The 12,286-nt window shown below is 35.6% G+C and overlaps 1 protein-coding gene across 1 annotated transcript in view; it reads right to left on the bottom strand.

Moving 5' to 3' along the window:
- The window catches only part of MALRD1 (MAM and LDL receptor class A domain containing 1), a 694,737-nt gene that overhangs the window by 560,388 nt on the left and 122,063 nt on the right, over positions 1-12,286 (bottom strand). Inside the window, exon 14 of the mRNA XM_011972480.1 lies at positions 10,592-10,712. Within this exon, the coding sequence (XP_011827870.1) occupies positions 10,592-10,712 (121 nt within the window). The remainder of the gene's footprint in view (positions 1-10,591; positions 10,713-12,286) is intronic.

Below are 12,286 nucleotides of genomic sequence, written 5' to 3' on the forward strand. Positions count from 1 at the left end.
AGTGCCTCTCACACACAGCCAATGTTGGGAACCATTGCTCTAGGTGGGCTGCTCTTCCTCAGCCTTATTATCCTATACTTGTTCTCTTTAATCAACCTCTTCCAGTCACATTGGTCCCCTTGCAATTGTTCAAACTCACCAGGTGTGTTCCTGTCCCAATCCCTTAGTTCCTTCTTTCTTCTTAGAACACTCTTTCCAGAGATATCTCAAAGCTTGTTTCCTCACCTTCTCAAGTCTTTGTTTCACTGCCACCTTGTAACTGAGATGTACTATGACCACTCTCCTGGAAACTGCAAAGTTCCCTTGCCTTCCCCCATTGCCCTTTCCTTGCCTCATTTTTTCTCTACAGCATACATCCCTTCTAAAAATAGTACATAATTTATTCACTCATTATAAGTGTCAGTCTCTCCCCAGCTAGGAAGCAGGGCCCTAATATTAATCCTCTTTATACCTTATTTTACAGAGCTATAAATTAGCTTGTGCATGCAAATTTACTTCAAACACTGTCAGCTATAAAGTAAGTGCTTAAAAGTAAGCAAGTGAGTATTTATACTATATAAATTAAGTAAATTATTCTGTGGTCTTTTAGGTATCTTTAAACCTATATCCCAAAGAGATAATTCTATCACATCAGAAGCAATGTACATTTCACTCCCTACAGTGGTGTGTTTCTGCAAGGCAGGGAGACATCAACTGCTTGGATGCTTGGAACACTTGGTGTAAGATGGGGAAGGCTCTGTACGCCCCCCTTTTACCTATCACACACATTGCTAACCTGAAAATGGAAACAAAATCAACAAGAGTAGTGGCACGGGAGAAAAGAGAAGAACTGAATAGTTTCAGCATATAAGCAACAAAAAGAAAAGGAAAGCTGCTAATACTTCTAACACAATTTTAAGAGAGAAGAAGAACAATGATCTTCTCAAAAAAATAATATCCCATCCAAGCTCAAAGTAATGACACAGAAAAAAAAATCCACTGTCTCCAGAGTCACCATTAATAATCTAATGTATTGGAATTTAATCTTAAATAATCACAGAAAAAGCCTTTCTTATTAAATGCCTGACTTTTATTCTCAATAGAATTTTCAACTGAGGAAGAAGGATCACTTATTTTCACTACTATCCTGAATTCTCCTAATTTAACAACATGATTATCTGCAGCAAAGATTGATCAAAATATCATGGGTTATTTATCAGATTTTACCTGTCTATAGAAATACTTTTCACTTTTCTTTATCAGTGATCAATGACTTCCATAAATGAGGGTGAATGGACGTTTTCTCCACTTGTTGGTTTTATGCCACAGAAATGACAAGCCTTCACCAGAAACAATCTCCCATTAGGGTCTTTCACAATGACGTCTGTCTAGAGGGATTTGTCTGACTAGAAAATAGTTGTCAAGATTTTAAACTTGAGGACAATGAGAAGAGAATGGAAATCCAGTCTACTAAGGAAAAATAACCAGATAGCCTTTTTCCCTACAGAGACTTATTTACCAATATGCATTTAATAAAAAAGAAAGATACTCAATAATTAGCAAATTTATGCATATTTTGAGACTTTTTTTCCTTGTATTCAGGGCTATGGAAAAAGAACATAAGATAGAACATAGAAAACAGCAGCTAATTTTCCCAGGTCTTATTAAATTAAAAGTAATTTGTAATTATACAGAGAGACACATCATAGAAAGCCTTTAATATTATAATTAAGATCAAATATCTCCACTCTAGCCAAAAAGGCCTACTCAGAAACATTTTTCAGAAAATACACTGAAAAAATAGTCCTAATTCAAAGACTAAGACACACACACACACACACACACACAAACACTTCTCAAAAAAATATAGAGCAGAGAGTTGTTATAGGAAATTCAAGCCTTCTCTCTGAATTTATGTAATAAAAGAAAACATAAGACTCAGCGCAGAGTAATGCAATTATTCTTGATCAGTAGCATTATTTATTTCGGTCTTGAGGAAACTAAGTATTTGCTCACAAAAATAGGAACTTATAAATAGTATTTCAATAACCTATACTAAAGAAACAATTTAGAGTAACAATTTTGATATAAGAAAAATAAAGATAAGTTTTCAAAAATGATGAGGTAGCATTATGATTGGCCTCTACATCAAATAACCTGTCTAGGAGAAATGGACTTTTCAGAACACTGGAATTATGGGAAGACACCTAGGTACTGGCTCTGCTCTCTGGAGCTCACTTCCAATCTGCCTCCTTTTAGGGTTTGTCCTGATGCCAAGTTTGGCTTGAGAGCTAAGATATGCACATCATGTTAAACACTCCCTTAAATGAAAACATACAGAGTATTTGTCTAGTTCTTCATAAATGGCAACGTGAGTCCAGGTCTAAAATCCACTCTTGGCATTGAACTTTTCTGATACGTTGTAATTCCACCCTGCCCAGACAAAAATTGTATCCAACAGTGATTCACCCTGCAGCCTGTCCCTTAAAGTTTCTGAAGTTTCAGAGAAGTTTTGTTGAAATATGTTGTATGTGTCATGCTATGTAGGTATTTCAGTCCTTCAGTTATGATTAAAATATCAGAGACAATTTAACATCATAGTCAGTGTGTGGTGTTTTAACTGGCAGAGAGAGAGACTCCTTGAAAACCTGGCCACCTGGGTTACAATTTAAGTAATTGTGCTTTTATATCATAATATAAATAAATATGGAAACATTCAATTAAATTATCCAAGGCTATCAAAATTCTGCAAAACTTCCTAACCTCTATGTATCCCAAACAGTTCTTGAACAAATCCATTAACTGTTTTTCTCTCATTTACCAAAATTGGTTACAATTTATATTTGCTATTTTTGTCTATAAAATCTGAAGATATTTCAAGGCACTGAAGATCTAAATTTTTAGCAAACTTAATAACCCATTTAAGGTAGGCCATAATCAGTCTCATGTAAAAGAGAAAGTAAATTGTGTTAAACATGGTTGTGAAAGTGAGAAAAATTCAAGTAAATAGTATTAAAATATTAAATGTTTGAAATTCAAGAATAGCAATGGTCCTTTTTAGGAGGATTTAAGTTCATAAACAGAAATCCTGAGAGTGGCATTGCCTTTTCCTCCTCATAAGAAACCCCTGTTTTTTCAAGCAATTAAGGTCTTTATAAGAGAAGTGATATGTTCGTTTTTTCAACACTAGAATCACAGCCTAAATTTTGCATGCTTCCTTCAAACCTTTTTGCTACAAAGAAGACAAGAAAAAAAAAAAAAAAGACTCCTATTTCTCCATATTCTTCACTGTGTCTTTACCTCACCTCCACTCATTGCCAGAATCTTTAATGAAAGCATTCACAAAAATGGGGATGAAGAATTAGCATTTCTATGAATAAACAGATTCACAGTATAAAATTAGCTTTTTCAAAAAAAGCAGGCAAAAAAAAAAAAAAGAACTTAAAATAAGACTTTAGAGAACTGGAGCTCATTTGCTAATTTTCTAATTCAATTTCATATGAGGGTGGGTCCATTATCCAAATAGTGATCTTTTATTTTCCTTTTATGTCTGAAAAATTATCTTTTAAGTCCCTGAAAAGCACTATAAGAATTAAAAGCTATTTAATACATTTCAGATTTATAAAATGTAATGTAACTAAAGAAATAATTACTAAGGATAAAGGATTAAGTATTATTTTTTAAAGACATTCATTCATTAAACTTCTAGACATTGGAAGGCTGAGGCGGGCAGATCACGAGGTCAGGAGATCGAGACCATCCTGGCTAACACGGTGAAACCCCGTCTCTACTGAAAATACAAAAAAAATTAGCCAAGGGGGGCCGGCACCTGTAATCCCAGCTACTCGGGAGGCTGAGGCAGGAGAATGGTGTGAACCTGGGAGGCGTGAGCCCAGACTGTGCCACTGCACTCCAGCCTGGGCAACAGAGCGAGACTCCATCTCAAAAAAAAAAAAAAAAAAAAAAAAGAAATATAGGTTTTGGAGGCAGACTGTGTTTAAAATGGAATTCTGATAAGAAAACTAAATGATAAGAAAGTTCGTAAAATTAGGAAAATAGTACCTATTTCTTATATTTGATGATTAGAAGACTATATAGGTAAGGTTCTTAAACCATGTACATTTGGTAACAGTCTTAATGTATATCAGAGACAGGCCTAGAACTTTTAATCGCTGGCAGAACTTGCAATAGACACTCTTCTTAAACAGCAAGAAAACTAGAAAACATCTTAAGAAATTCCTGCTGAGGACTTACATACCTTCTATTGAATATATTCTCCAACTTCCTAGACTTAAAATAGCTACTTGTTTACATCTCTAATCCAGTAATCATTACAAAACTATTAAACCGATACATTTCTTCCCTCATAGACTAAGCTTCTTTTCTTAATTTTTAAAACAAATTTTATTGTGTATATCAAACATACATGGCATAAGGTTATGAGATACATATAGAGGTTATTACAGCGAGGCAAATTAAATATCCGTTATCTCACATAATTACCCCTTTTTTTCTTTTATTTTGTGGCAAGAGTAGCTAAAACTCACTCATTTAACAAATCTGAAAACTCAAATCCAGGAAAGTATTATTAACCGTAGTCCTCATGTACATTCCATCCCTAGACACATTTCTCCTCCATATCTGCTACATCATATCCTCCGATCTACATATCTCCATTTCTTTCTCTTGGCCCCTGCCTCTGATAACCACTGTTTCATTATCTATAACTGTATACAATTTTTAGATGCCACTCATAATTGAGATCATGTAATATTTTCCTTCCTGTGTTTGGCTTATTTCACTTAGCATAATTTCCTCCAGATTCACCCAGGATGCAAAAAAAGGCAGAATCTCTTTTTTTTAAGGCTGAATAATATTCCACTGTTTTGTAAATACCACAGTTTATCTATCTGTCCATAACAGACACTTAGGTTGTTTTCATATCTTGGCTATCAAGAATAATCCTGCAGTGAACATGGGAGTGCAGATAGCTTTCTGAGATGGGAATTTCATTTCTTCTGGGTATATACCCAAAAGAGGGATTGCTAAATCATAAGGTAGTTTTATTTTCAATTTCTTTAGAAACCTCCATACCATATTCCATAATGGCTGCACAATTCACATTTGTACCAACAGTATATGAGTACTCTTTTCTCCACACTCTTACTAAAATTTGTTACCCTTTTTTTATTATAGCCATCCTAATTGATATGAAGAGGTATCTAAAAGAGTTTTGAATTTGTATTTCCCTGATGATTAATGCCAAAGAAATGTTGAATATTTGTTCATATACCAGTTAATTATTTTTATGATTTCTGTGGAGAAATGTCCATTCAGAGCCTTTGCCCATTTTTTATCTATTTATCTATTTCTGAGTTGTATAAAATCTTCATAAATTTTGAATATTGACCCCTTATCAGATATATGGTTTGCAAATATTTTTCCCAATATGCAGGTTGCTATTTTATTTTGCTGAGTGTTTCCTTTACTGTGCAGAAGCTTTTTAGTTTGAGGTAATCCCATTATATATTTCTGCTTTTGTAGCAAGGGCATTTGGTGTGATATTAAAAAATCATTGCCAACCCCAATGTCAAAGAGTTTTTCCCCTATGTTCTCTTCTAGGAATTTAATGATTTCAGGTCTTAAATATAGGACTTTCTTACATTTTGAATTTATTTAAGTGGATGGTGTAAGACAAAGGTCCAATTTCATTCTTTCGCATGGGAACGTCCAGATTTTCCGGCACCATTTACTGAAGAGACTGTTTTTTCCCTGTTGTGTCCTCTTGGTGCCTTTATCAAAACTTAATTGGTCTTTTATGTTCAGATTTATTTCTGAGATCTCTGTAACAGATTACATTTCTTGAGGGAAATGATCAGACTTTCTTCTTTACCAAATCTCTTGATATAGAAAAGATGCACATAAGGTTTCTTGTGGGTCACAGAGCATGGCTGCTTGCCAATGTATTAGCACTCAGCAATGGCCCTGATTGTTCTGATCATTCTCATGTATGTTTTGAATGCAGAGGAAACAGTCTCTCTAATTCTTTGCCCCACCACACTTCCGGAAAATGTCTGTGTTCCTCCATTGTCCTGACTCAAAACCACCTTGGTTTACACCTCGGGTATGGGTAATCAATAAGATGGAATGCTTCTCTTGCCTTTCCTCTTGCCTTTTTTATTGTGTTCAATAGCACAGTTATTTAAATACTTCTGGAAAAGCTTATCCACCAACACACACCCTTCTTTTTTTCTTTCTTCTTCTTCTATATTACTTTTTCAGGGATGCTACGATAGTTTTAGCATTGTTTAAGTAGAATGCAGAAAGAATGCAGGCATTGCCCTGGAAAAAGACAAACTGAAAGGAGACTCTCAAAGGTGGAAAAATATATAAAACTAGCCAGGGTCTACAGTTTTGTGACCACAGAACTATTTATTTGTACACTATCATTTGAAATAACATTCGTAAGCATTATAAAGCCTTCTACTGCTAGTTGTACTGAAATAGCAAGTGCTTAATAAGAATACTATGATGTTAAAAATAATATAATAAAGAAATGTTCATAATACATATATTGTGATAAGAAAACATGAGATCTACCTTCTTTTTTATGGGAGGGGTGGCAGACAGGGTCTCACTCTGTCACCCAGGCTGGAATGCAGTGGGTGTGATCTCAGCTCAATGCAACCCGCCCCTCCTGAGTAGCTGGGATTATAGACATGTGCCACCATGCCCTGCTAATTTTTATATTTTCAGTAGAGAGAGGGTTTTGCAATGTTGGTCAGGCTGGTCTTGAACTCCTGGCCTCAAGTGATCCACCTACCTCAGCCTCCCAAAGCTCAAGGATTACTGGCTCGAGCCACCACACCCAGCCAGATCTACCTCCTTAACACATTTTTAAGTGTACAATACATTGTTATTGACCATAGGTACCATGTTATACAGCAGATGTCTAGATCTTTTTCATCTATTCATCTTGTTTGCCTGAAAACGTATGCCTGTTGAATAGTAATTTTCCACTTCCTCTCCTCCCAGAACCTGGTTACCACAATTTTACTCTTTGATTCTAGAAACTTGACGATGTAGATACCTCATATAAGTGGTATCATGTAGTACTTATTTTTCTATGACTGGCTAGATACATCCTTGTTCCTGTGTTTTGAGCTCTATCCTGCATTTATTTCAAATGTTATACTCCAACACAGCAAAACTGAAAGTTAGCAGGACGTTTTCATTCATCGCCTCTAGTTTAAAGCAAATCTGGTTTGTTCTCACTGGCAAGTCATTTCCATCACGAAGAGGTCTCTGTTCTGTCTTCATCAAACAATGCTCACTTGAGTAGTGTGCACTTTACATTCAGAGAGTAAATATGTACATATAAATATTTGCCGAAGGAGTCAGTAATGCACTCACAGCAATTAGTTTCATGTGCTCCCTTTGGGCACTCAGGTGGAAAATCATGGATCTTCCTAGATGAAATACAACCTGCATCCTCACCTGGCACAAATCTGGCTTCAAAATTGAGATTAAGAGCGTAAAACAGGCTCTCTCCCTTTAACAAATAAACAGAACGCATAATTGTTTCATCAACACTAGCTTTTAAACATTCTGAAGGAGAAGCAGCTTGATTAAAGGTGAAATCAAAGCAATACTTGCGATTTTCATCATGTGAACTGTGAGCAGAAAACTACAGCTTGAAGATTGCTTTGAAGTGGTGCGGCCATTTGTATGCCAATTAAATATTTCAAAAGCTTCAAGTCCTGTACAGGGTCTGGGTAATCTGGGTAAATCTTTGGCCATTCTGCTTCATACATATAACAATGTACTGTCAATGGAGCATGGCACGTTTTTAAATATTCCTTTCAGTTTCTCTCCATAAACTTCTGCCCATTACTAATACTGAATTCCACAAATGAGATCCTATAATTGTCAACTGGACATATTTGCAAAAACAATAAGAAACTCTTTTTTTTTTCCTTTGTGTACATCCATTGATCTTTCAGGAATCATTCATGTAATTTGTCCTAATTAGATATATAATCAATTCAACTGATCTGCTGTTCAAATAGAAGCACGCATCCATGAATCCTGAGTGAATTTATGAAAAAGAACTCTCCATAAGCAAGATCAAGTAGTCTCAATAACTTTAGTTAAGGTTAACTTTAGTAATGATTTAAAACCTTTAACCACACGTTTGTCTCAGTAAGAGCTTAGGAAAGGCTACCCCAAAGTACATTGAACTGAAGGAGATCGGGAGGTACCCCAGGAGCAAGGTCACTCTGATCTTCCCTGACCTTTCTTTGTGAGCGCTGGTCATAAAGAAATTATCTAGCTTATCTTGCCTGAAACTAGGTAACAAGAGCCTCATTCTAGAGGGGTCCTTCCCTGTTCCCAGAGGGGGGAGAAATTCTACACAAAGGAGTCAAGGAGACTCTGAACACTGAGGCTTTGCTAAATTTCCCTGTTCAGTCTGTTACCATTGGATCATACCCTTTTGTCCAGTCACATTTCAAAATGGTTGTTTGTTCTTCACCAAAACTAAGCAGAAAAATACACAGTTTTCTGACTAGGAAAAGGGGATGAAAAACAAATAAAAATGAAAAAGTAAAAGAAAACACATGGTTTTCTCTGGGTCTTTGCATCTTCATTTCTGAAGGCTCCTGTATCAAGTAAAACTTTGATAAACAAATTGGTTATGCTTTTCCCCCTATTAAACTGTCTTTCATTCTGGGAGTGTCAGCTGTGACCCTTATGATGGGTGAGGAAAGGTTTTTGTCACACCATTCTGTCCCTACACCTCCAAGTACTACATTACAAGGGAATGCTCTTCAATGTCAACTTTAATGCCGTTCAGCTATTGCGATTCTGGTGATGTGGTATTTCATTAGGAGAAAGAAAATCTTTAATTAAACAACAAAAATAAGGTAATCCTGTTTAAACCTTAAAAACTAGTAAAAATTTGTTTGTTTGTTTGTTTTCCCTGAGACGGAGCCTCCCTCTGTTGCCCAGGCTGGAGTGCAGTGGCGCGATCTCGGCTCACTGCAAGCTCCGCCTCCCGGGTTCACACCATTCTCCTGCCTCAGTCTCCCGAGTAGCTGGGACTACAGGCGCCTGCCGCCACGCCTGGCTAATTTTTTGTATTTTTAGTAGAGACAGGGTTTCACCGAGTTAGCCAGGACGGTCTTGATCTCCTGACCTCGGAATCCACTCACGTCGGCCTCCCAAAGTGCTGGGATAACAGGTGTGAGCCTCTGCGCCTGGCCGAACTCGTGAATCTTTAAATGAATCATTAAATCTGCTGCTCTGCACTCTTCAGTGTCTATCAGAATCATACACACACACACGTGCACACACATGCACACATGCATGCACACATGCACGGACACACACATACGCAAACATACAGGCACACGTGCACACATGCACACACTTGCATGAACACGCACTTGCATGAACACATATTTGCATGAACACACACACACACAGAGCTTAGAATGGTCTATTATGCATGCAGAACACGCATTCCGAATAAAGTAAATGCACCTTAACCCAATATAAGTTAGTACCCAGAAATATACAATCTCTCGAATGAAAGATGTCTTTAATAAAGGACCTTTAATTAAAAATTCTTGAATCTTCGTCTCAATCCAGAATCATGTGCCCCAAATTTTTCTTGATAGTCCATTCAGCTCCTGTAAGAATGCAACTGTTCCACTCACTAAATATGTTGTGTAAGTAAATATAACTCAGGAATATACATTATGTCTGATTTTCACATGCAAATATTTTCCACAGATATAGATTAAGAAAAATAAAGTGTGACACTTTTCAGAAAACATTTTTTTAATATTGTCTACTTATTCATTGAGATCTGAGGGCAGGAGTGGTCAGAGAGAAACATCAATTAGTATTGGGAAAAGAAAGTAATCGAAGATACACTGTAAACTCTTTCAGTGTGTACACTGATTCCAGAATCTAAATAATGATTAGGTTTTAAAATACATAGTTGCCTATATGAGATTCATTTTTATGGCAACATTTCTGGCCTTTAATTGATATTCTCTCCAAAAAATTTAGTCAAAGAATTAGACAAACTCCATCTGTGATTTGAAAATACTAAATTTTGAATAGAGACACAGAATTTTAAGTACCAGTTTTAAATTTTTGGTTGGCCTTACATCATTTTTCCAAACACAACATTTTTGTTTCTTTTGAACTCCTGGGTGATTCTTAAATATGAATACTATTACATGCTCATTTGAAGTTCTGAATAAAATTAATGGAGATGTGAATATTTAAAAAGTGTATTTAAAACATGCAAAACAATTATAATTTTTTCATAACATTTATAATTTAAATATTTGGATGTAATAATTTCAGCTGCAAGCATAGAACATTTTCCGTATTACTGGAAGACAGGGCTAAGGACTAGACTATGATAGACCAGATGTTTACCATTTAAAAAATGTATATATATCTTAGGTTTCAAGAACAGGTGATATAATCCACATGCTGTATTAGGTATTCGTGACTCTAACATATTTTATATTTTGATATGGAGAAGAGCTTAATTCAATGTTTAAAATAGCAACAGTGACAAGGAAAAACTTACATTTGCTTTGTGTACTGGTCCTTGGTAGTGATTTATAGGAAATTTCACATTCCTGGGATACACTGATGTCATCTAGAGCAACAGTAGCATTTGACGAAAAAACAGTAGCTTCCAAAATCAACTATAATTACAGAAAGATAAAACTGTTAAAAACACATCACAAAAGTAATGTCTTACAATCGTATTTCTTTGTGTAGAGGAACTCTATTTACATCTGTCCCATTTTCCAATCTAATTTTAGAAACCTGTTCTGACCAGAACATCCTAATTTAAATTTATAAAGCCATAACTGCTTTGACAGCATCTTATGTAACCTTAATGCCAAAGGTAACCTTGTTTCAATTAAAAGTGGTAACATTCATCATTAATGAAGGGATCTCTTCCCATTGGAGCCATTAAGAGTCATATGCATTTATAATGAGCTCTTTGGAGCAATCAACTGTGTGGCTTACAACTCAATTTAATTGAGATATGAATTCATTTGTAATGAGCGTGCTGGAGGCAATGATTTATTTCCATATTAAAATATTTAAGTATTATATACATACATAGAAACATAATATATATTATATACATACACAGAAACGTACTCAACGTAGTAAAGCACACATCAATAACCACATATACAGTGGTTGATAATATTCATATGCTCAAGCACTCAGAGACATCTATTTAAGTTTAATTTATTCCAACACTCTGAATAATGTCTGATTTAATTTGTTTTCTTTCTTGTTAATTACTCCTATTATTATGTTGTTATTCCAAGAAAAGAGAGAGAGAGAGAGGAGGGAAAGGAAGAAGTAATTTATGCCTGGAATCTTATGAACCCATATAGTAGACCACCAGTCCAGGACACAGACAGAAGGTACATCTCTATCTTATCAGGGAGGGTCTCTAATCTCAAGGATCATTAAATTTACTTGTGCCAGGGCTCAGAACATGCTATCCCAAAATATAGCACCTTGGAGTCACTCTGTGACTTCCCCTCTCTTTTCTTTGTGAGAGCCAGCTATAAAGCAATTATCTGGCTTACTTTTCCTCAAAACAGGTCATAAGAACCTCATGTAACTGGTGTGCTACCCTATCTATAACTGGATGAAACAGACACTACACAGAGAGGCCAATAAAGATCTCTGCTCAGTTCTCTCCAATTTATTACAATGAGATAATACTCTTTTTGTCCATTTATATTTCTTCATGAGTGTCCACTCATATTTGAACCTAAGCATAAACATAGAGAGTTTTCCCTGGTCTTTGGGCCTTTGTTTTTGAAGGCCCCCTATGTCACATAAAATGTTAATAAATTTGTTACTGTTTTTCCTTTTAACCTGTCTTTTGTTATAGGGGTTCCAGTCATGCCCCTTGTGATGAGTGAGAAAACGGTATTACTTTTTCTCTCTTAAACTTGGTATGATACATTCACTATACTATATCATAAATGCTGTGTAAGAAATAAGTATAAGATACTAGGAGACTCAAAGAAGACAATTCATTCTTTTTGCCAATAATGAGAGTTTGGGAAAAGATTTGATGGAGAAGTAATAGCCTCCATGATACCAAATTTTGTTGGGCAAAATATTTTACCTCAAGAAACTGAGGCAGCAATTTCAGCAAAAACACAGAGATGAGAAAGTGCATGGTGTGTTTAGAAAATGTTGATGGGTGTCAAATGTCCATCAATCATGGACTGGATTA

The sequence above is a fragment of the Mandrillus leucophaeus genome, unplaced genomic scaffold, assembly GCF_000951045.1.
Source record: "Mandrillus leucophaeus isolate KB7577 unplaced genomic scaffold, Mleu.le_1.0 Scaffold1295, whole genome shotgun sequence".
NCBI lineage: Eukaryota > Metazoa > Chordata > Mammalia > Primates > Cercopithecidae > Mandrillus > Mandrillus leucophaeus.